At 42.7% G+C, this 24,893-nt stretch overlaps 1 protein-coding gene across 1 annotated transcript in view; it reads right to left on the reverse strand.

Annotated features, from left to right (window-relative positions):
• The window catches only part of TNRC6B (trinucleotide repeat containing adaptor 6B), an 814,361-nt gene that overhangs the window by 594,219 nt on the left and 195,249 nt on the right, over positions 1-24,893 (reverse strand). The window contains 3 exon segments of the mRNA XM_073592654.1: positions 21-207; positions 209-391; positions 24,603-24,690. Of these exon segments, the coding sequence (XP_073448755.1) occupies positions 21-207; positions 209-391; positions 24,603-24,690 (458 nt within the window).

Raw genomic sequence — 24,893 nt, forward strand, 5'->3', positions numbered from 1 at the left:
CTTTAAACATATAAACATACCTGTTGCAGTTCCACTTTCCCCCGACAGCAGTGCTCCTGCCCCTGGCTGTGCGTTGCCTGGGCCTGCCCCTGGTGCAGTGGAGGAGGGTGGAGTCCCTGCTCCTCCCCCCAACAGCATACAGGATGCTGGAGGGGGCTGCCCACGCTTTAGTAACACTTTGTGGTCCTGCTGGCAGCGGAATCGTGGGTGGCACCTCCCGAGGCATGTAGCGGGCGGTGCTGGGCGGTTGTCCGTTCGGCACTGCCACCCTTTTGGCATTGTTGCCACCATTGACTGGTGGCGAGGGGGAACTGCCAGGTAGGCTGGCGGCCGTCGCTTGGCTTGAACTTGGTTTCGTCGCTTCGGGCACTTTGGTTTTTTGTTCTGTGACCTACAAGAAAGCAAAAAATAAATAAATAAAAGTGGTCTAAAAGCCTAACACAGCCCATTGAAAAATTCCAGTTAATGTAAAGCAGCAATGCAGCAATTTAAAGAAAACACAAACAACTAGCAAATAAAGGGTTTAAACATCTACAAGTTAAGTTGGATTGTGTGGAGTCATGGAAAAAAATGTAATGCTTTCAGACCTGAGCATAGTGCTGGGTAGTCAGTTCTAGTGTCATAAGGTCAACACAAGGTCCTATATAGGCATATTTATTCAGACGCACGGATTTAAAAAGAGTGACACAGTAGAATGAGCTCCTACATAGTTCACCGTTTAGGAGGCTGTTAAAAAAAAAAAAAAAAAAAAAAAAAAGAGAAGTTCTAAGAATACTCATTAGTTTTTCCAATCATTAGTGGGTCAAAATGAGGTTTGTTTTCTACCGCAGTGACAAGGGAATTCTCAAAGGCGCAGGCTGGAATATTTCTAACAGTGTATATGGTTTTCACTTGGTAAAGTCCATTCATTCCAAATTCAAATGTTGAAGGCAAAACAAATCTCTTTCAATAAACAAATGTTTCTGAGCATTTTTTGTATGAATTTTCCTTTGAAATTCTATCCATCAATGGCCAGCTGGTAATTGAACTCACCAATGATCCACCTATTCACTTAAGATTTAAGTCTGCTAGTAAGGGAGGAAAAATAAATGAGTGGCCCAGGAATGGAAACACTAAAATAAGTGTGTGCATTTTGTCAACAAAGATTAAAATAAAAATGAGCAAAATAAGCCCAAAAGATTCTAACTTATGCAAGCCACACATAGGATAACTGCTTTAACACATGACCGGTCTGTCCAATTATGCCTAAATTTGTATAGCTGTCCCTGCCGGGAGAACACAGTGATTACTGCTAGTGTCAATATTTGCATGTTATAAATCTGACATGCTGGTTGTACCCAAGAAACTGCTGAACGATTGAGATGGGGGTGGGTGTTGGAAGTTGGAACAGGAACTGCCATTAAAATTACCAGACACGTTTACCAGATTCTTTAACTTTGAGGCCATAGGATGACATTGCTAATATCTCTTAAAAGGAGTCACCCTATTGCATTACTAGACATACAGTACTAAGGAGATGGTTGTGGTTTTGCTTTCTATCTCCCCTCCTTCCTAAATTATAGTCTCTACACTGACTAGGGTAAGTGCAATTTTACCCCAATAAGATACCTTTTAATAGATATGTTATTTCCACTATGATATACTAGGAATTATATATATATATATATATGTTATCTAATATATATATATATATATATATATATATATATATATATATATATATATATATATATATATATATATATATATATATATATATATATATTTTATCTACTACATATATTTTCTACAGTTCATCTGTTATTAAATAAACCCCCCCCCCCCTTTTTTCCTTCTTTCCCCCCCCTTTTTCCTCCCCCCCCCCCTCTCCTGCCTTCCTTCCCTTTCCTTTCGCCGTCCCTTCCCCTTCCTAACCATCTCCCCTTCCCCTCACCCTCTCCCTTTCCTTCCCTCCTTCCCATCTTCTCTTTCCCCCCTCCCCTCCCCCTTCCACCTTACTTATTATTTAGTCTATATCACATTTATCTACCCTCCTTATTTCATACTATAGACTTATACTATGTTACATTCGTCCCCACATTGCCTTCTCTCCGCCTGACGTTTGCAGAACTGATGTTCCCCTGGTGTTCCCTCTAAACAGCCTCCATTTATTATCTTTTTACTCATATGTAAATGTATATATTATACTCATACAAAATGTCTTGGAAATTCTGATAATATTGTATTATCCATTACAGTTTCCTTATTTTATGCTCCTGAAGAAGCGCATAAAGGCGCGTAACATGTCGAGCTTATGAGCTTATACAGAATTTGACTACCACCATCACATAGCGTTTGACTCAACGATATGTACTGTAACTATATAGATCAATAAGTTGTATTTGTCTCTTGTTGATCCTGTAGTTCCGTTGCCTTTCTATACTAACCTACATATTGTGTATGGAGTGCATATTCTGTAAACTATGTATGTCATACCCAGTTTTTATTTATTTTCTGTCTTCCCCCGTTTTTAATACAACATTTTTGAAATAAAAATAATATTTTTAATGATATAAGTATTCTTATTGTGCCTATAAAGTCTTGGTGCCTGCCCACACGCTCATGTTTTCCCAAACTACTTTATATTAGACGTGGCACACATAACCTATTTCGTATCCGCAGGACCACTGTGCGATGATACGTTTATAATTCATTCAGACATACAGTACTGTGCAAAAATTTTTAAGCGGGTGTAAAAAAAGCTGTGAATTAAGAAAGCTTTCAGAAATAGAAGTGTTAATATTTTATCAATTAACAAAATGGAAAGTAAATGAACAGAAGAGAAATCCAAATTATTATTTGAGACCACCCTTTGCCTTCAAAACTGCATCAATTCTTCTAGATACACTTGCACACAGTTTTTATAGGAACTCGGCAGGTAGGTTCTTCCAAACATCTTGGAGAACTAATCACAGATCTTCTGTGGATTTAGGCTGCCACAAATCCTTCTGCCTCTTCATTCCAGACAGACTTAAAGATGTTGAGATCAGGGCTCCGTGAAGGCCAAACCATCACTTCCAGGACGCCTTGTTTTTCCTTTCTTAATGTCACTGGCTGAAGGGTCGTTGTCCTGCTGCAGAATAAATTTGGGAAAAAACAAAAAAAAACAAAAAAAAAAAGAGCAGCGCCATCTAAGTGCAGTGTGATAAAAACATTTTAATATAGGACAGACGATTTTAAACTCACAAGATAGTACAAGAGTGGGGGAGAGCCCGTGTTCGGAGCATGCATGCTGATGAAGGCACACGCATGCTCCGAATGTGAGCTCCTCCCCACTCTCTAACCATCCGGAAGTGACGTGTCCAGCCGCCTCTGAGCCGAATCGGAGAACCAGAAAGCGTTGGGAGCCACCAGCGCAACCAGGGAACATCAGCTGCCTCTCCACCTGCGAGCTGACCGCCTTTCCTCAGGAGTGGATGAACTTCCTATACCATGTCACATGCGCTGTAATCTCTACTATCTTGTAGAGTTTAAAATCATCTGTCCTATATTAAAATGTTTAACGCTACACTTAGATGGTGCTGATCTCTTTTTTGTTTTTTACTGTCTACAGAGCCCCTTCTAGCTTGTTATGAGCAGGCAGCCATCCAGAGTCAGACCATCTACACACCTCTTGCTGCATTTGAACTCTCATGCATGGACTCCCCACTACAGAGAGTAGATTAATCACCCATTTCTCTCTATTTGAGCTGATAGAGTGCACATGAACATATGTATGCAATATTTCTGTGCTTGAGAATAAATTTGGGGCCAATCACACGCCTCCCTGATGGAATGGCATGATGGACAAATATCTACCTGTTTTTTTTTCAGCATTAACACCACCACTGATCCTGACCACATCTCCAATTCCATATGCAGAAATGCTGCCCCAAACTTGCAAGGAACCTCCGCCATGCTTCACTGTTGACACTCATATTTTACTGCTCTCCAGCCCTTTGGCGCACAAACTACCTCATGCTACAGCCAAATATTTCAAACTTTTGACTTATCAGTCCTGAGCACCGGTTACAATTTTTCTGCACCCCCGTTCCTAGGTTTTTGTGCATAGTTGAGTTGTTTAGCCTTGTTTCAAGGTCAGAAGGTATGGCTTTTTGGCAGCAATTCTTTAATGAAGACCACTTCTGGCCAGACTTCACCAGACAGTAGATGTACCTGGGCTCCACTGGTTTACACCAGTTTTTTGCCAATGGCACTGCTGGACCACTTACAATGTCGAAAGGAATCAATTATGACGCGTCTCATCTGCTGCAAAGTTTCCTTCGCAAACCACCACGTCTATGGTCCTCAACATTGCCCTTTTCTTTAGGCGTCTTCAAAAGAGCTTGCACAGCACATATTGAATCCCCAGTCTGCTTTGAAATCTTTGCCTGATAGAGACCTTTCTGATGCAGTATAACTGCCTTGTGTGCTCAGTCTAGCATTGGTGTATGACCCGTGACATGAAAGGTCTTCCACAAACTCACCATAGTAGCAGAGTTTTGCTGTGCCTCAGCCAGTTTTAAGCCCTCTACACATCTGATTTGTTTCAGTTAATGACGGTTTCAACCTACATATGAATATGATCATTATCACTGACTGGGTGACAGTCAGGAGGGGTAGAGGGGGAAGTGCCAGAGAGGCCGATCCAGGACTGGAGCATCCCAATAAGTACGCTCCATTGAGTGTCATTGGTGAAACCAGTCAGGGACCAGCACTGCTGGAGATGAGGGAATCTCCTAGCTGCCAGGGGAAGAACTCCTCCAGTGAGAGTGGGGGGGCAGCAAAGGGAAAGGAAAGACAGATTCTGGTGGTAGGGGACTCAATTCTTAGAAGGACAAAGAGGGCAATCTGTAACCAAGACCTCAAGCGCCGAACAGTATGTTGTCTACCGGGCGCTCGGGTTCGGCACATCACGGATCTTGTGGACAGATTACTGGGAGGGGCTGGGGAAGACCCGGCTGTCATGGTGCATGTTGGCACCAATGACAAAGTCAGAGGCAGATGGAGTGTCCTAAAGAACGATTGTAGGGACTTAGGTGCTAAATTGAGGAAAAGGACCTCCAAGGTAGTATTCTCAGGAATACTACCGGTACATCGAGCCACACCAGAAAGGCAGAGGGAGATTAGGGAAGTAAACAAGTGGCTGAAGAGCTGGTGTAGTAAGGAGGGGTTTGGGTTCCTGGAGGACTGGGCCGACTTCTCAGTCGGTAACCGGTACTATAGAAGGGACGGACTGCACCTAAATGAGGAGGGTGCAGATCTGCTGGGAATGAAGATGGCCAAAAAGTTAGAGGGGTTTTTAAACTAGGCGATGGGGGGGAGGGTCCAGAGACAGTGATAGCCAGCGCGGATGATATTCCAGAGGGTAGTGTTGGGGGCATTAGTGATAGGTTAACCAAAGCACAAAAACACAAGGTGAGTATAGTAGCAAGTCCTAGTTGCAATTTTGAATACGAGGACAATATGCGACCGGTCTAAACTATGTGGCATGTTCACCAATGCCAGGAGCATGGCAGACAAGATGGGTGAACTAGAGATACTGTTGTACAAGGAGGATTTGGATTTTGTGGGAATTTCAGAGACCTGGTTCAACAGCTCTCATGATTGGCTGGCAAACATTCAAGGGTATACCCTATACCGCAAGGATAGAGAGGGTAAAAAAGGGGGAGGGGTATGCCTATATATCAAGAATAATGTACAAGCGAATGTGAGAGATGACATCACTGAGGGAGCTAGAGAGGAGGTGGAATCCTTATGGGTAGAGCTCCAAAGGGATGAAGCTAAGGGGAAAATAATACTGGGAGTATGCTATAGGCCCCCTAACCTGAAGGAGGAAGCGGAGACGGATCTCCTATCACAAATTGGATTAGCAGCAAGGATGGGAAGTGTTATCATAATGGGGGATTTTAATTATCCAGACATAGACTGGGCGGAGGGAACCGCGCATTCATTTAAGGCTCGCCAGTTCCTTAGTGTCTTGCAGGACAATTTTATGGGTCAGATGGTAGACGCACCAACTAGAAATAAAACATTATTGGATCTACTGATTACCAACAATACAGACCTGATCACAGATGTGGAAATACGGGGCAATTTAGGCAACAGCGATCACAGGTCAATTAGTTTCAGCATAAATCACACAAATAGGAAACATAAAGGGAATGCAAAGACACTGAATTTCAAAAGAGCCAACTACAAACCTTGCTAAAAGGCATAACTTGGGATAAAATATTAAGGAACAAAGAATACGGAGGAGAGATGGGTTTGCTTTAAGAGCATATTAAATAAGGGCATTAGCCAATGTATCCCATTGGGTAATAAATTTAAAAGAGCGAACAAAAATCCTGGATGGCTTAACGCCAATGTAAAAATGCACATAAAAGCAAAGGAGAAGGCCTTCAAAAAATACAACATTGAGGGATCATCCTCAGCATTCAGACTTTATAAAGAATGCAATAAGAAATGTAAGGGTGCAATTAGGACGGCTAAGATAGAACATGAAAGACACATAGCGGAGGAGAGCAAAAAAAATCTCAAGAAATTCTTTAAGTATGTAAACAGTAAAAAAGGGAGGACAGACCATATTGGCCCCATAAGGAACGAGGAAGGACATCTGGTTACAAAGGATGGGGAGATGGCAAAGGTATTGAATTTATTCTTCTCCTCAGTCTTCACGAGTGAATCGGGGGGCTTCAGTAACCAAAACTGCAGTGTTTATCCTCATGACACAACACAGGAAGCACCTCCATGGTTAACAGAGGACGGAATTAAAATTAGACTTGAGAAACTTAACATTAATAAATCACCGGGACCAGATGGCTTGCATCCGAGGGTACTTAGGGAACTCAGTCAGGTGATTGCCAGACCGTTGTTCCTAATTTTTACAGTCTATTGACTGGAATGGTACCAGCTGATTGGAGAAAAGCCAATGTAGCACAATATTTAAAAAGGGCCCAAAAAACATCCCTGGGAATTACAGACCAGTTAGCCTAACATCAATAGTATGTAAAATCTTGGAGGGGATGATAAGGGACTATATACAAGATTTTAGTAATAAGAACGATATCATTAGCAGTAATCAGCATGGATTCATGAAGAATCGTTCTTGCCAAACCAATCTATTAACCTTCTATGAGGAGGTGAGTTGCCATCTAGATAAAGGAAGGCCCGTAGACGTGGTGTATCTGGATTTTGCAAAAGCATTTGACACAGTTCCCCATAAACGTTTACTGTACAAAATAGGGTCCGTTGGCATGGACCATAGGGTGAGTACCTGGATTGAAAACTGGCTACAAGGGCGTGTTCAGAGGGTGGTGATAAATGGGGAGTACTCAGAATGGTCAGGGGTGGGTAGTGGGGTTCCCCAGGGTTCTGTGCTGGGACCAATCCTATTTAATTTGTTTATAAACGATCTGGAGGATGGGATAAACAGTTCAATCTCTGTATTTGCAGACGATACTAAGCTAAGTAGGGCAATAACTTCTCCGCAGGATGTGGAAACCTTGCAAAAAGACCTGAACAAATTAATGGGGTGGGCGACTACATGGCAAATGAGGTTCAATGTAGAAAAATGTAAAATAATGCATTTGGGTGGCAAAAACATGAATGCGATCTATACACTGGGGGGAGAACCTCTGGGGGAATCTAGGATGGAAAAGGACCTGGGGGTGCTAGTAGATGATAGGCTCAGCAATGGCATGCAATGCCAAGCTGCTGCTAATAAGGCAAACAGAATATTGGCATGTATTAAAAGGGGGATCAACTCCAGAGATAAAACGATAATTCTCCCGCTCTACAAGACTCTGGTCCGGCCGCACCTGGAGTATGCTGTCCAGTTCTGGGCACCAGTCCTCAGGAAGGATGTACAGGAAATGGAGCGAGTACAAAGAAGGGCAACAAAGCTAATAAAGGGTCTGGAGGATCTTAGTTATGAGGAAAGGTTGCGAGCATTGAACTTATTCTCTCTGGAGAAGAGACGCTTGAGAGGGGATATGATTTCAATCTACAAATACTGTACTGGTGACCCCACAATAGGGATAAAACTTTTTCGCAGAAGAGAGTTTAATAAGACTCGGGGCCACTCATTACAATTAGAAGAAAAGAGGTTTAACCTTAAACTACGTAGAGGGTTCTTTACTGTAAGAGCGGTAAGGATGTGGAATTCCCTTCCACAGGCGGTGGTCTCAGCGGAAAGCATTGATAGCTTCAAGAAACTATTAGATAATCACCTGAATGACCGTAACATACAGGGATATGTAAGGTAATACTGACACATAATCACACACATAGGTTGGACTTGATGGACGTGTGTCTTTTTTTAACCTCACCTACTATGTAACTATGTAAATTAGCACCTGCTTGATCTAATTGGTTAATCATACACTCTTCTCTGAACCTACAAAATCCATGACTTTGTGCAAGTGTACAAAGTGTGCAAGAGTAAGAACTGATGCTGATTTGGAGCCAAAGGGTAGTCGCACCAAATTTTGATTTGATTTTTATTCTGTTCGCTCACTTTGCATTTTGTAAACCGAAAAATACCGTATTTATCGGCGTATAACACACACTTTTTTCCCCTTAAAATCAGGGGAAAATCGCGGGTGCATGTTATACGCCGATCCCCTGCGATCCCCCGCTGTCAGATCTAAAAAAATCGCCGACCGCGATTTGAAAATGGCGTCGCCGGCGCCGAAATACACAGTGCCGGTCCTCGGCTCTTCTCGCCCACTTTCAGCTTCACTCGAGCGCCGCCCGAACCTAGCCGAGTGTACTTGGCTAGGTTCGGATAGCTCCGCTCACCGTCACGCCCATCCCGAGTGGAGCCGAAAGTGAACGAGAGCCGCCGAGAACCGGCTCTGTGTATTTCGGCGCCATTTTCAAATCGCGGTCGGCAATTTTGAAGCTCAGCGAGCTGCAAGGCTGCACTGGGGCAAGGCTGCACTGGGGCAAGGCTGCACTGGGGCAAGGCTGCAATGATGGGCATTTAAATGTAAGTTTTTTTTCCCTTCAACTTCCCTCCTAAAAGTTTTTTTTTCCTTAACCACTTCCCGACCGCCGCACGACTATATACGTCCTAAGTTTGAACGGGTATATCGTTGTTATGGCAGCAGCTAGCTGCCATAACCCCGGTATCCCCGTTTTCGTGCGGCGGCCGGCTTTCAGATAAAAGTGGTCCCTGCGGCGGATTCGCCGCGAGATCACTTTTATCGGTGGCGGGAGAGGGGCCCCCCCCCCTCCCGCCGCGATCCGGTGCCCTCCGCCGCTTACCGGAGCCGTCGGTAGCGGCGGAGGCGATCGCGTCCTTCTGCCTGGTGTGTCTGGAGACAAGTGAGGCCAAGATGGCGCTCACTCGTCTCCAAGATACTGCTGGGCGGAAGCGACGTCAAAACGTCACTTCCGTCCACGCCTCTTAAAAGGCATATTTTTTCAAATGTCATTTTTCTAAATGACTTTTTTTTTTTTTTTATTGCATTTTAGTGTAAATATGAGATCTGAGGTCTTTTTGACCCCAGATCTCATATTTAAGAGGTCCTGCCATGCTTTTTTCTATTACAAGGGATGTTTACATTCCTTGTAATAGGAATAAAAGTGACACAATTTTTTTTTTTTTTTTAAACAGTGTAAAAATAAATAAAATATTTTAAAATAAATAATAAAAATTAAAAAAAAAAAATGTTTAAAACCCCCCTGTCCCGACGAGCTCGCGCGCAGAAGCGAACGCATACGCGAGTAGCGCCCGCATATGAAAACGGTGGTCAAACCACACATGTGAGGTATCACAGCGACCGGTAGAGCGAGAGCAATAATTCTAGCCCTAGACCTCCTCTGTAGCGCAAAATATGCAACCTGTAGAATTTTTTTTTAAACGTCGCCTATGGAGATTTTTGAGGGTAAAAGTTTGACGCCATTCCACGAGCGGGCGCAATTTTCAAGCATGACATGTTGGGTATCAATTTACTTGGCGTAACATTATATTTCACAATATAAAAAAAAATTGGGATAACTTTACTGTTGTTTTATTTTTTTTATTCAAAAAAGTGAATTTTTTCCAAAAAAAGTGCGCTTATAAGACCGCTGCGCAAATACGGTGCAAAAAAAAAGTATTGCAATGACCGCCATTGTATTCTCTAGGGTGTTAGAAGAAAAACCATATATAATGTTTTGGGGGTTCTAAGTAATTTTCTAGCAGAAAAACCTGTTTTAAACATGTAAACACCTAAAATCCAAAACGAGGCTGGTCCTTAAGTGGTTAAAATTCCCTCCTAAATTGGGGTGCGTGTTATACGCAGGTGCGTGTTATACGCCGATAAATACGGTATATCTTTTTTTTCTAAGTATTCTTACTTTACAGCATTTCTTTACACCTGCCTAACACTTTTGCACAGTACTTATACATTCAGTTTAACAAGAGAACTATCTGCCACTTTGTACATGACGACTATCTTTTCTGGAATGTACATTCATGCATTATACCAAGTTGATAACCATATTAAATGCCTGTAAAGTGACAATATACTGTGCATCCAGAAAGTATTCACAGCGCTTCATTGTTTCCATATTTTGTTAGGTTACAGCCTTATTCTAAAATGGATTAAATTCATTATTTTCCTCAAAATTCTACAAAAAATACCCCATGATAACAATGTGAAAGAAGTTTGTTTGAAAAAAAAAAAAAACTGAAAAAAATAAATAAAAATAAATAAAAAGAATGGGCAGTTTCTCCCATTCTTCTTTGCAGAACCTCTCAAGTTAAAGTCTGGGCTCTGGCTGGGGGGGCCACTCAAGGACATTCACAGAGTTGTCCTGTAACCACTCCTTTGTTATCTTGGCTGTGTGCTTAGGGTCGTTTTCCAGTTGGAAGATGAACCTTCGCCCCAATCTGAGGTCCAGAGCACTCTGGAGCAGGTTTTCATCAATAATGTCTCTGTACATTGCTGCATTCATCTTTCCCTCCATCCTGACTATTCTTGCAGTTCCTGCCGCTAAAGAAACATACCCACAGCATGATGCTGCCACCACCATGTTTCACTGTAGGGATGGTATTGGCCAGGTGATAAGTGGTACCTGGTTTCCTCCTGACATGACGCTTGCCATTTTGACCAGGGAGTTTAATCTTTGTTTCATCAGACCAGAGAATTTTGTGCCTTTTACTGATGAGTGGCTTCCGCCTGGCCTCTCTACTATATAGGCCTGATTGGAGGAGTGCTTCAGAGATAGTTCATCTGGAAGGTTCTCCTCTCTCCACAGAGAAACACTAAAGCTCTGTCAGAGTGACCATTGGGTTCTTGGTCACCTCCCTAAGGCCCTTCTCCCCCAATTGCTTAGTTTGGCTGCATGGCCCACTCTAGGGAGAGTCCTGGTGGTTACAAACCTCTTCCAATTACGGATGATGGAGGCCACTGTGCTCATTGGGACCTTCAATGCTGCAGATATTGTTCTGTACTCTTCCCCAGATCAGTGCCTCAATAGAATCCTGTCTCAGAGGTCTACAGACAATTCCTTAGACTTCATGGCTTGTTTTTTTCTGCTTTGATATGCATTGTTAACTATGGGACCTTATATAGACGGGTGGATGCCTTTCCAAGTCATGTCCAATCAACTGAATTTACCACAGGTGGACTGCAATCAAGTTGTAGAAACATCTCAAAGATGATCAGTGGAAAAAGGATGTACCTGAGCTTTTTTTTGAGAGTCATGACAAAGGTTGTGAATACTTACCATATTTATCGGCGTATAACACGCACTTTTTTCCCCTTAAAATCAGGGGAAAATCGTGGGTGCGTGTTATACGCCGATCCCCGCTGATTGTGAGCGGAGCGATCGCCGCCGACATACACATAGCCGAGTGTACTCGGCTCTTCTCGGCTCCGCTCACAGTCACGCCCAGTCCCGCCATTGGACCTGTGTTATGTCTAGGGCTGAAACAACTAATCGATTAATCGACAACTAATCGTTTATTAAATGAATTGATTACTATTTTCATAATCGATTAATCGGCCAGTAACATAATGGGGTTAAAAAAAAAAAAAAGAGCCCTTTATAGTACAAAAAGAGCAACTCGCTACTGTAAATATTACTTTCACAGTTCTACGGTAAAAAAAAAATGAACCCCTTACAGTTGTGACTATTTGCTTTTTTTGTACTATAAAGGGCTAATTTTAGGTTTTTTTTAACCCCATTATGTTACTAAACGTCTTAGACCTGGTTCACATCTATGTGTTTTTTGCAGAAACGCACTACAGTTCATTTACATGGTTTCTGATGGGACACGTTCACATCAATGCTTTTTTCAGCCGCTGCATATTTGGAAAGGGTCAAGAACTTTTTTTAAAACACAAAACGGTGCTTTTTTGGTTCAATATACTTCAATGGAGAAGCTGCAGAAAAGCATGTAAAGCGTTTTTGCAGCAATTTGTATTTTTTAATCTGCCCAACAAATTGGCAAATGTAAAATCACGTGTGCAAAAATCAAAAAGCACTGCAGAAACAGATCAAAAGCAAACTGCATAGGTGTGTACCGAGCCTTATGCTGGCCAAACGGATCAATTTTCAGACGAGAATATTCATACGAAAAATCTTTGTACATTCGCTGAATGAAAGAATGTTTGAAATTTTCACTTGTTTTTAACATTCTGTTTTTAAAATGAATGTCATTTCTGAACGAAAACCACATACACCGTCTGAAAATTCCTTTGACCAAGAAGTTTTCTATTTCCAAATTTTCCCGTCACGTGGTTGAAAATTAATGTCGATTTGACCCCACTAACGATTAGGAAATCGATGGAACGTTCTTAAAATGACATTTTTTTTAAGGAAGACATTGTTTTTTAAATAAAAAAATTTTCATCTGAGTCTGATATTTACCATATTCACCCTTTAATATACTATTAAAGGATATATACTGTTTCTCCTTTAATAGTATATACAGTATATCTCTCCTCTAATAGTATATACAGTATATCTCTATTCTAATAGTATACACAGTATATCTCCTCTAATAGTATATACAGTATATCTCTTCTGTCTGTTATTCTCAGAGATTAGATATTTTGCTCCCTAACCATATAGTTGGTTATTTATATTTGCCACTGCATACAGATATTTAAGAATAAATTGCCTTTTTTTGAAACTTAACCACTTCAGCCCCGGACCATTATGCTGCATAAGGACCAGAGGACTTTTTCCAATTTGGCACTGCGTCGCTAATTGCGCGGTCATGCAATGCTGTACCCAAACGAAATTTGCATCCTTTTCTTCCCACAAACAGAGCTTTCTTTTGATGGTATTTGATCACCTCTCTCGGAAAAAGACCAAAAATTTTGAAAAAAATGATATTTTCTACTTTTTGTTATAAAAAAAATCCAATAAACTCAATTTTAGTCATACATTTAGGCCAAAATGTATTTGGCCACATGTCTTTAGTAAAAAAAATGTCAATAAGCGTATATTTATTGGTTTGCGCAAAAGTTATAGCTTCTACAAACTAGGGTACATTTTCTGGAATTTACACAGCTTTTAGTTTATGACTGCCTATGTCATTTCTTGAGGTGCTAAAATGGCAGGGCAGTACAAACCCCCCCCCCCAAATGACCCCATTTTGGAAAGTAGACACCCCAAGGAAATTGCTGAGAGGCATGTTGAGCCCATTGAATATTCATTTTTTGTCCCAAGTGATTGAATAATGACAAAAAAAAATTACAAAAAGTTGTCACTAAATGATATATTGCTCACAGGCCATGGGCATATGTGGAATTGCACCCCAAAATATATTCAGCTGCTTCTCCTGAGTACGGGGATACCACATGTGTGGGACTTTTTGGGAGCCTAGCCGCGCACGGGGCCCTGAAAACCAATCACCGCCTTCAGGATTTCTAAGGGCGTAAAATTTTGATTTTACTCCTCACTACCTATCACAGTTTTGAAGGCCATAAAATGCCCAGATGGCACAAAACCCCCCCAAATTACCCCATTTTGGAAAGTAGACACACCAAGCTATTTGCTTTGAGGCATGTTGAGTCCATAGAATATTTTATATTTTAACACAAGTTGCGGGAAAGTGACAATTTTTTTTTTTGCACAAAGTTGTCACTAAATGATATATTGCTCACACAGGCCATGGGCATATGTGGAATTGCACCCCAAAATACGTTTAGCTGCTTCTCCTGAGTATGGGGATACCACGTTTGTGGGACTTTTTGGGAGCCTAGCCGCGTACGGGTCCCCGAAAACCAATCACCGCCTTCAGGATTTCTAAGGGTGTAAATTTTTGATTTCACTCTTCACTGCCTATCACAATTTCGGAGGCCATGGAATGCCCAGATGGCACAGAACCCCCCAAATGACCCCATTTTGGAAATTAGACACCCCAAGCTATTTGCTGAGAGGCATGGTGAGTATTTTGCAGCTCTCATTTGTTTTTGAAAATGAAGAAAGACAAGAAAAACATTTTTTTTTTTTCTTTTTTCAATTTTCAAAACTTTGTGACAAAAAGTGGGGTCTGCAAAATACTCACTATACCTCTCAGCAAATAGCTTGGAGTGTCTACTTTCCAAAATGGGGTCATTTGGGGGGGGGGGGGTTGTGCCACCTGGGCATTCTATGGCCTCTGAAACTGTGATAGGCAGTGAAGAGTGAAATAAAAAATTTACGCACTTGGAAAGCCTGAAGGCGGTGCTTGGTTTTTGGGGTCCTGTACGCGGCTAGGTTCCCAAAAAGTCTCACACATGTGGTATCCCCGTACTCAGGAGAAGCAACAGAATGCATTTTGGGGTGTAATTTCACATATTCCCATGGCATGTTTGAGCAATATATCATTTAGTGACAACTTTGTGCAAAAAAAAAAAAAAAAAATTTGTCTCTTTCCCGCAACTTGTGTCACAATATAAAATATTCCATGGACTCGACATGCCTCTCAGCAAATAGCTTGGGGTATCTACTTTCCAAAATGGGGTCATTGGGGGGGGGGGGGGGTTTGAACTGTCCTGGCATTTTATGCACAACATTTAGAAGCTTATGTCACACATCACCCACTCTTCTAACCACTTGAAGACAAAGCCCCTTCTGACACTTTTTGTTTACATGAAAAATTTTTTTTTTTTTTGCAAGAAAATTACTTTGAACCCCCAAACATTATATATTTTTTTAAAGCATATGCCCTACAGATTAAAATGGTGGTTGTTTCATTTTTTTTTTTTTTTCAAACGCATTTTTTGGGGAAAAAACACACTTTTTTAAATTTTAATGCACTAAAACACACTATAGTGCCCAAATGTTTGATGAAATAAAAAAGATGATCTTAGGCCGAGTACATGGATACCAAACATGACATGCTTTAAAATTGCGCACAAACGTGCAGTGGCAACAAAATAGATACATTTTTAAAAGCCTTTACAGGTTACCACTTTAGATTTACAGAGGTCTAGTGCTAAAATTACTGCCCTTGATCTGACCTTCGTGGTGATACCTCACATGCATGGTGCAATTGCTGTTTACATTTGACGCCAGACCGACGCTTGCGTTCGCCTTAGCGCGAGAACAGGGGGGGGACAGGGGTGCTTTTTTTTTTTTTCTTTATTATTTTTTTGCTTTTTTATCTTATTTTTAAACTGTTCCTTTCATTTTTTTTTTTTAACCACTTACCAACCGGCCCATAGAATGACGGCTGCAGGGCGGTTGGATAACTCTGGGTGGACGTACTATGACGTCCTCCCAGAATTCCCCTCTCGCGCGCCCCCTGGGACGCGCACCCGAACACATCCGTGACCGCCGGGTCCAGGGGACCCGGCGCATCACGGATCCCGGTAAATGGCCGCTGATCGCGGCCGTTTACCATGTGATCGCGCCGTCAAATGACGGCGCGATCACATGTAAACAGAACGGCGTCATCTGATGACGCCGGTTCCTCTCCTCCCCTCCTGTGTACCGATCGGTACACTGTGAGCGGGGAGGGGGGATGGATGGATGTCTGCAGCGCTGTGGGCTGTATGTGTAGTGCCCACAGCGCTGCACAGAGACATCCATCCATCCATGCTCAGCCATCCCTCACTACTAATGCTGTGCAATACTCTGCAATGCCCCCCCGCCATACTCTGCAATGCCCCCCCGCCATACTCTGCAATGCCCCCCCGCCATACTCTGCAATGCCCCCCCGCCATACTCTGCAATGCCCCCCCGCCATGCTGAGCCATGCTGAGCCATGCTCAGCTGTACTCGGCCTCTGTATATGGCCAGGCTGTGGAAGTCTCACACATGGGGTATCGCCGTACTCAGGAGGAGCAGGAGAATCTATTTTGGGGTGTCATTTTTGGTATGTACATGTTATGTGGTAGAAATATTGTATAAATGGACAACTTTGTGTTAAAAAAAAAAAAAAAAAAAAGCGTTTTAACCACTTCCCGCCCGCCGGCCGTCATACAACGTCCTTGACTTTGTGCGGAGATATCTGAATGATGGTTGCAGCTACAGGCATCATTCAGATATCAGCTTTTTCAGCCGGCGATTCCCTACACCATGAGAACGATCATAGCAGCTGTTCCACTGCTTGATCGTTCTTACGGGAGGCGAGAGGGGACGTCCCCCCTTCCCGCCGCCTTGCGGTGCTTCTACCGACTCACCGCTACGATCGAAGCCAGGATCTTTTTTTTTTTTTTTTTTTAATTTCAGGCTTCCCAGCCTAGAGGTGAGATGTGGGGTCTTATTGACCCCATATCTCACTGTAAAGAGGACCTGTCATGCCATATTCCTATTACAAGGATGTTTATATTCCTTGTAATAGGAATAAAAGTGGTCAAAAATTTTTTTTTTTGGAAAAAAGCATCAAACTAAAATAAATAAAGTAAAATGAACAATAAAAAAAAAAAAAAAATTTTTTAAAGCGCCCCTGTCCCTGTGTGCTCGCATGCAGAAGCGAACGCATACGTAAGTCCCGCCCACATATGAAAACGGTGTTCAAACCACACATGTGAGGTATCGCTGCGATCGGTAGAGCGAGAGCAATAATTTTGGCCCTAGACCTCCTCTGTAACTCAAAACATGTAACCAGTAAAAAATTTTAAAGCGTCGCCAATGGGGATTTTTGAGTAGCAAAGTTTGGCGCCATTCCACAAGCGCGTGCAATTTTGAAGGGTGACATGTTGGGTATCTATTTACTCGGTGTAACTTCATCTTTCACATTATGCAAAAACATTGGGCTAACTTTACTGTTTTGGTTTTTGTAAAGCACAAAACATTTTTCCAAAAAAAACGCGTTAAAAAAATTGCTGCACAAATACCGTGCGAGATAAAAAGTTGCAACGACCGCCATTGTATTCTCTAGGGTCTTTGCTAAAAAAACATATATAATGTTTTGGGGTTCTAAGTAATTTTCTAGCTAATAAATGATGATTTTTACATGTAGGAGAGAAATGTCAGAATTGGCCTGGGTGCCCCAGAACGCCTGAAGGTGCTCCCCTGCATGTTGGGCCTCTGTATGTGGCCACGCTGTGTAAAAGTCTCACACATGTGGTATCACCATACTCGGGAGTAATAGCAGAATGTGTTTTGGGGTGTAATTTGTGGTATGCATATGCGGTCTGTGAGAAATACCCTGCTAATATGACAATTTTGTGGAAAAAAAAAAAAAGTAAAAAAAAAACCTTGATTTTGCAAAGAATTGTGGGAAAAAATGACAACTTCAAAAAACTCACCATGCATCTTTCTAAATACCTTGGAATGTCTTCTTTCCAAAAAGGGGTCATTTGGGGGGTATTTGTACTTTTCTGGCATGTTAGGGTCTCAAGAAATTAGATAGGCCGTCAGTAATTCAGGTGTGATCAATTTTCAGATATGCGCACCATAGCTTTTGGACTCTATAACTTTCAAAAAGACCAAATAATATCCACCGATTTGGGTTATTTTTACCAAAGATATGTAGCGGTATAAATTTTGGCCAAAATATATGAAGAAAAATTACTAATTTGCAAAATATTATAACAGAAATGAAGAAAAATGTATTTTTTTACAGATTTTTCGGTCTTTTTTCTTTTACGGCGCAAAAAATAAAGAACCCAGCAGTGATTAAATACCACCAAAAGAAAGCTCTATTTGTGTGAAAAAAAGGACAAAAATTTCATAAAGATACAGTGTTGCATGACTGAGTAATTGTCATTCAAAATGTGAGAGCACCAAAAGCTGAAAATTGGTCTGGTTAGGAAGGGGGTTTAAGTGCCCAGTTGTCAAGTGGTTAAATCATTTTTATTGTTATCTCAGGGAATGTAAATATCCCCTATGATAGCAATAGGTAGTGATGGGTACTCTTTTGAAAAAGCATCTGACCACACCAAGATCGGTGTAATAAAATGCTTTCCCAATCTCCCAATGGCGCTGTTTACATCCGGCGAAATCTAAGTCATAAAATGCTCGGTTTCTTAGGCCATAGAGATGTTTGGAGCCACTCTGGTCTCTGATCAGCTCTATGGTCAGCTGGCTGAATCACCGGCTGCATTCTCAGGTTCCCTGTTGAGACAGGAGAGCCAGAGAAAAACACAGAAGACGGTGGTGGTGGGGGGGGGGGCATTCCCTCCCACTGCTTGTAAAAGCAGTCTAGAGGCTAATTAGCCGCTAGGATTGCTTTTACATGAAAGCCGACCACTGGCTGAAAAGAATGATACCAAGATGATATCTAAACCTGCAGGCATCATTCTGGTATAACCACTCAAAGTCGTGAATGGCGTACCTGAAGACAAAAAAATGGTTAACAATAAAGCACAGTAAACAGTAAAGTATAAAAAATTGCATACCTGAAAAGCAAACATGATAAAACATAATAACAATAAAACATTGCAGAATAGAATACAGTAAAAAAGAGCAGAACAATAGAGAGTGAATAGAGAGAGAGAACAATAAAACGACAACTATTTTTTTTTTTTATTTTATATTTTTTTGTACACTGTTTTTGTAACTAACTTTTATAACGGTAACCGGTTCCAGGTTCGGGTCTCTCAAAATGCGATGGCATCTTGGGAGACCCTGTGAAAGTGTGCCTAGTCTGTGCAATGCTGTACCCTACGCTAATACTCAACTAGTGCATGGTAGCGTTCAAAACATTCACCAATGCAAAGACCAGGATTGTCAGGACAGGAGGGACAATAATAGCGGGTGTCACGCCTATATCCGCGCTTGCTGCAGACACATCTTTTTTGGGGGGTTCGTTGGGTAGGGGTATTTGGGAGGACATAAAGAAAATGCCTCTCATGCAGCCGACTGCATTTGGTTGGGGATGTGAATGGGGGAATTACGGGCGCTGCAGAAGTGGTGGGTTCCCAATTAGGATTGGCGAATGCAGCAGGAAGGGCATTATGGGCACGACGGGCCTGTGTTTGTCTTCTTCTTGGTGGCAGCGGGACACTACTTGTGCTTGCCACCTCATCAGCTTGAACTGCACTTATGGGACTCGCCACGTCACCAAGTGTTACTGCAGTGCTGGTTTGACTACGACCGGGGTGTACTAGGCCGCTGGCGCTTGCCAGTTCACCAAAACGCTACCAAAAAAAACTGTTAGCGATCGCAGGGATCAGGCCCGACTCTGCGAACGCTGCAGTTATGCGTTTAGTGTTTTGTAAGTGACAGTGATCGATCGATACTGCACTTGGGTGGGCTGGGACGGCAAAACGCAGGTGCTAGCAAGTATCTGGGCTGATCCCGCTAACACTGCATTTTTGGGAACCCTAAACTGCTGGGGACGCTAGTATAGATCTGATCGGATCTGATATTGATCCGTTCAGATACTATACCACTAAGGGAGGTGTACGGTGCGTGCGTGGGTGTTACCGCTACTGACGCTAACCTGACGCTGCTTGGGGCGACGCATATCACCTCCGGGCGATCAGGGGGCTAAACCTTTATTCAGTAATTAAACGACGGGTGCCCTGACACTATAAAGAAATAAACGAACTAACCAGCGTCACCCGTAACGGTTATACGGTGATCAGTGGTGAAAGGGTTAACTAGGGGGCAATCAAGGGGTTAAAACATTAGATAGTATATGGGGGTCCCTGTCGCTATAAAACGTTGACGGCGAACCTAAATATTTACTTCCCTAACTAGCGTCACCAGCGACACTAATACAGCGATCAGAAAAAATGATCGCTTAGCAACACTGGTGACGGGGGGTGATCAAGGGGTTAAAACTTTATTAGGGGGGGTACCCTAGACCTAAAAGGGGGCTAATACTAACTGCCCTACCACTTCTAACTGTCACAAACTAACACCATGCAGTAATCAGATTAAAAAAAAAAAAAACTGCTTGGTGTCAGTGTGACGGGGGGGAGGGGTGATTGGGGGTGATCGGGGGGGGGATCGGGGGTGTAAAGTGTGCCTGGCATGTTCTACTGTGTGTGTGTGTGTGTGTTTGTGCACTTACTCAGATGTCTTCTCTCCTCGGCGCCGGAACGGAAACTGCCGAGCCGAGGAGAGATGACAGAGGCAGGGGAAGATCCTCATTGGCTGGGAGCGATCGCGAAGGGGGGGGGGCCACGATCGGATGGCCTCCCCCTCATCTGATCGCTGCCAGACCAACGGCGACCACCTCAGGCATCGGGGGGGGGGGCGATCGAACCCCCCCGCCCGCGGGAAGGCAATCACGTACCAGGTACGTGATTTTGCCTGCCCGTGCCATTCTGCTGACATACATCAGCGTGAGGCGGTCGTCAAGTGGTTAACATATTAACTACATTATACACCACTTTTTTTTAACCGATTAATCGAGACAATAATCGGTCAACTAATTGATTATGAAAATAATCATTAGTTGCAGCCCTAGTTATGTCCATCATAGGGCTGGACTGGGCGTGACTAAGCGGCGCCGAGAAAAGCCGAGAACACTCGGCTATGTGAATCTCGGCTCCGCCCAGTCCCTGTGATCTCGGCGGCGCGCGCTCCGAGTCCCTGCAATTTCGGTGGCATAGTTAAATCTGTCCAAGCCTGTAATGGACACTGGGGACAAGGCTGCACTGGCAAGGCTGCACTCACCACTGGGGGCAAGGCTGCACTCACCACTGGGGGCAAGGCTGCACTCACCACTGGGGGCAAGGCTGCACTCACCACTGGGGGCAAGGCTGCACTCACCACTGGGGGCAAGGCTGCACTCACCACTGGGGGCAAGGCTGCACTCACCACTGGGGGCAAGGCTGCACTCACCACTGGGGGCAAGGCTGCACTCACCACTGGGGGCAAGGCTGCACTCACCACTGGGGGCAAGGCTGCACTCACCACTGGGGGCAAGGCTGCACTCACCACTGGGGACAAGGCTGCACTCACCACTGGGGACAAGGCTGCACTCACCACTGGGGACAAGGCTGCACTGGGGCAAAGCTTCACTGACAAGGCTGCAATGGATACTGGGGCAAGGCTGCAATGACACTGACAAAGCTGCAGATGGACACAGATAAGGCTGCATGATGGGCATTTAAATGTAAGTTTTTTTTCCTTAAAATTCCCTCCTAAAAACTTGGGGTGCGTTATACGCCGATAAATACGGTATGTACAAGTGATTTTTTTCTTTTGCAAAGATTTTAAAAAACTTTCACACGTTGTCATTATGGGGTATTGTTTGTAGACTTAAGGACCGCCCACCGCATATATACTGCGGCAGGGTGGCCCTATTGCAGGAAACGACGTATCTGTACGTCGTTTTGTGCGCAAGACACTGAGTACGCCGCGCCTGCTGCACAGCGGGGCCAATGCACAGGTCTGGCAGTTGCGATGTCAGCCAGCCACCCGCGATCGCTCCTCTGAGAGGCAGAACAGGGGGTCTGCCAATGTAAACAAAGCACATCCCCTGTAAAGAGATCGCCTGTTCCTAGTGATTAGGAACAGCGATCTCTCTGTACTCCCAGTCAGTCCACTCCCCTCCCAGTTAGAAACACCTCCCTAGGACACACTTAACCCCTTGATCGCCTCCCAGTGTTAACCCCTTCCCTGCCAATGTAACTGTCCAAAAAGAGTGTCGAAATTGTCCAATCTGTCCACCGCAAAAAAAAAAAAAAAAAATCGCTGATCGCCACCATTACTAGTAATAAGAAAGGAAAAAAAAAAAAAAAATATATATATATATATATATATATATATATATATATATATATATATATATATATATATATATATATATATATATATATATATATATATATATATATATAATAAAAATCCCTTATTTTGTAGACGCTATAACTTTTGCACAAACCAATCAATGTACGCTTATTGCAAATTTTTTTTACCAAAAATACGTAGAAGAATCCATATTGGCCTAAAGCTGATGAATACATTTGTTTTACATTTTTTTTAAAATTGGATATGCATTACAGCAAAAACTAAAAAATAGTTTGTTTTTTTCAAAATTGTTGGTCTTTTTTGTCTATAGTGCAAAAAATAAAAACCCCAGAGGTGATCAAATACCACCAAAAGAAAGCTCTATTTGTGGGGAAAAAAAAAAGGACATTTGGGTACAGTGTCACACAACCGCACAATAAGCATGTTAATGTAACGCAGTGCCATATCACAAAAATGGCCTGATCATTAAGAGAGTAAATCCTTCCAGGGCTGAAGTGGTTAACTGCTTGCCGCCCACCTTCAAATGACAGAGGGACGTTGCGGCTCTCGTTCTGGGTGGACGTCATATGACAGTGCACCCAAACAGCCGCGCCGTGTTACTAGGACACAGCGAGACCCCAATCTCTGGAAAAAGCCTCGGCTCTAATCATGTGATCGGCTGTGTCCAAGTCCAATCAGAGCCGGTCACATGTAAACATGGAAACACAGGTAATGGGCTCTCATGGCCTCACACTGACAAGGCAAGGAGTGTGGCAAGGAGAGCCGATCAGCGGCATCTCCTCGCAGGGGACATCGAGACATGTAATCGGGGCACTGATCATCAGTGCCCTGATTACAATAAAGCACCACCAGTGCCAGCAATCAGTGCCCATCAGTAATGCCAGTCAGTGCTGCCCATCATTGATGTTCATCATTGCCACCCATCAGTGCCCAGTGCAACCTATCTGTGCGGATTATTAATGACTCCTCATCAGTGCCACCTAATCAGTGCCCATAAGTGCTGCCTCATCAGCGTCCATCAGTGAAGGAGAAAAATTACTTATTTGCAAAATTTACAGCCTTTTTTTGTAAAAAAATAAAAAACCCAGCAGTGATTAAACACCACCAAAAGAAAGCTCTATTTGTGTGAAGAAAATGATAAAAAATTCACATGGTTACAGTGTAGCATGACCGCGCAATTGTCAAAGTATGAAAGCGCTGAAGGCTGAAAATTGGCATGGGCAGGAAGGGGGTAAAAGTGTCCTGTAGGCAAGCGGTTAAGGAAAATAATGAATTTAATCCATTTCAGTGTTGGGACCCTTACTTTTTAATAGCATTATAAATGATATAGGGTCTGGGAATAAAAGGAACATTTCAGTGTTTGCAGATGACACCAAGCTATGCAGTGGAATAATGTCCTTACAGGATGTCTCCAATTTACAAGCCAATCTCAATGCACTGTTTAACTGGGCAACTATGTGGCAAATGAGGTTTAATGTTGATAATTGTAAAGTTATGCACTTAGGGGTTAAGAATATGCATGCATCATATATACCAGGGGGAGTACAACCGGGGGAATCAATGGTGGAGAAGGATCTGGGGGTTTTGGTTGATCATAAGCTTAATGGCATGCAATGGCATGCAATGCCAAGCTGCAGTTTCCAAAGCGAGCAAAGTCCTTTCTTGTATTAAGAGAGGTATGGACTCCTGAGAGAGACATCATTATGCCCCTGTACAAATCATTAGTAAGACCTTATCTGGAATATCCAGTTGAGTTTTGGGCAGCAGTTTTCAAAGGATATCAGGGAACTGGATAAAGTGCAGAGATGGGCAACAAAATTGATAAGGGGCATGGAGGGGCTCAGCTATGAGGAAAGATCAGAGAAACTGAATTTATTCTCTCTTAAGAAGAGACGATTAAGGGGGGATATGATCAACATGTACAAATACATAAGGAGTACATATTGTGAACTTGGTTTTGAATTATTCACCTTAAGGTCATCACAGAGGACAAGGGGACACTCTATATCTAGAGGAAAAAATATTTTCTCCAAATACGGAAAGGTTTCTTCACAGTAAGTGAAAATGTGGAATAGACTCCCTCCAGAGGTAGACTACTTTAAAAAAGGCCTGGATTCTTTCCTAAATGTACATAATATAACTGGGTACTGACATTTATAGGTGAAGTTAATCCAGGGAAAGTTGGACTGCCTCTCGGGGGATCAGGAAGGAATTTTTTCCCCTGCTCTAGCAAATTGGATCATGCTTTGCTGGGGTTTTTTGCCTTCCTCTGGGCCAACTGTGGGTATAGGATTGTGTATATGGGATTGTATGATTTATTTTTTTTACTGGTTGAACCAGATGGACATGTGTCTTTTTTCAACCTATGTAACACGATGTGGAAAAAGTGAAGCGCTGTGAATACTTTCCGGATGCAGTGTAAATAAAGACTAAAAAAAAATTAAAAAAATAAAAAAAATTGCCAGACAGACAATTACTAAAGACGAAAGACTCACCTTCTGAGCAGCGTCTTTCTTTTTCTTATCCTCTTTCTTCCTTTTCTTGTCTTCCATTAACTGTTCTTCCCTTTCTTGCTCCTTCTCTCTAAACAGGAACATAATTAATTTTAACATTTTAATGAACAGTCTTTTACAAGTAAATACATTTTTATTATCACTGTGAAACTCTTACAGGATTGAATTTCCATTTCTAGGTGTAGATTTCCTCTCACTTCATGTTGTTCAAGTTTGTAAGTGGGAGTCGTATGCAAGTCATATGTAACTCAAGGGACTGCCTGTATATGGCAG

This window comes from Aquarana catesbeiana, linkage group LG07, assembly GCF_042186555.1.
Source record: "Aquarana catesbeiana isolate 2022-GZ linkage group LG07, ASM4218655v1, whole genome shotgun sequence".
NCBI classification, from domain to species: Eukaryota; Metazoa; Chordata; class Amphibia; order Anura; family Ranidae; genus Aquarana; species Aquarana catesbeiana.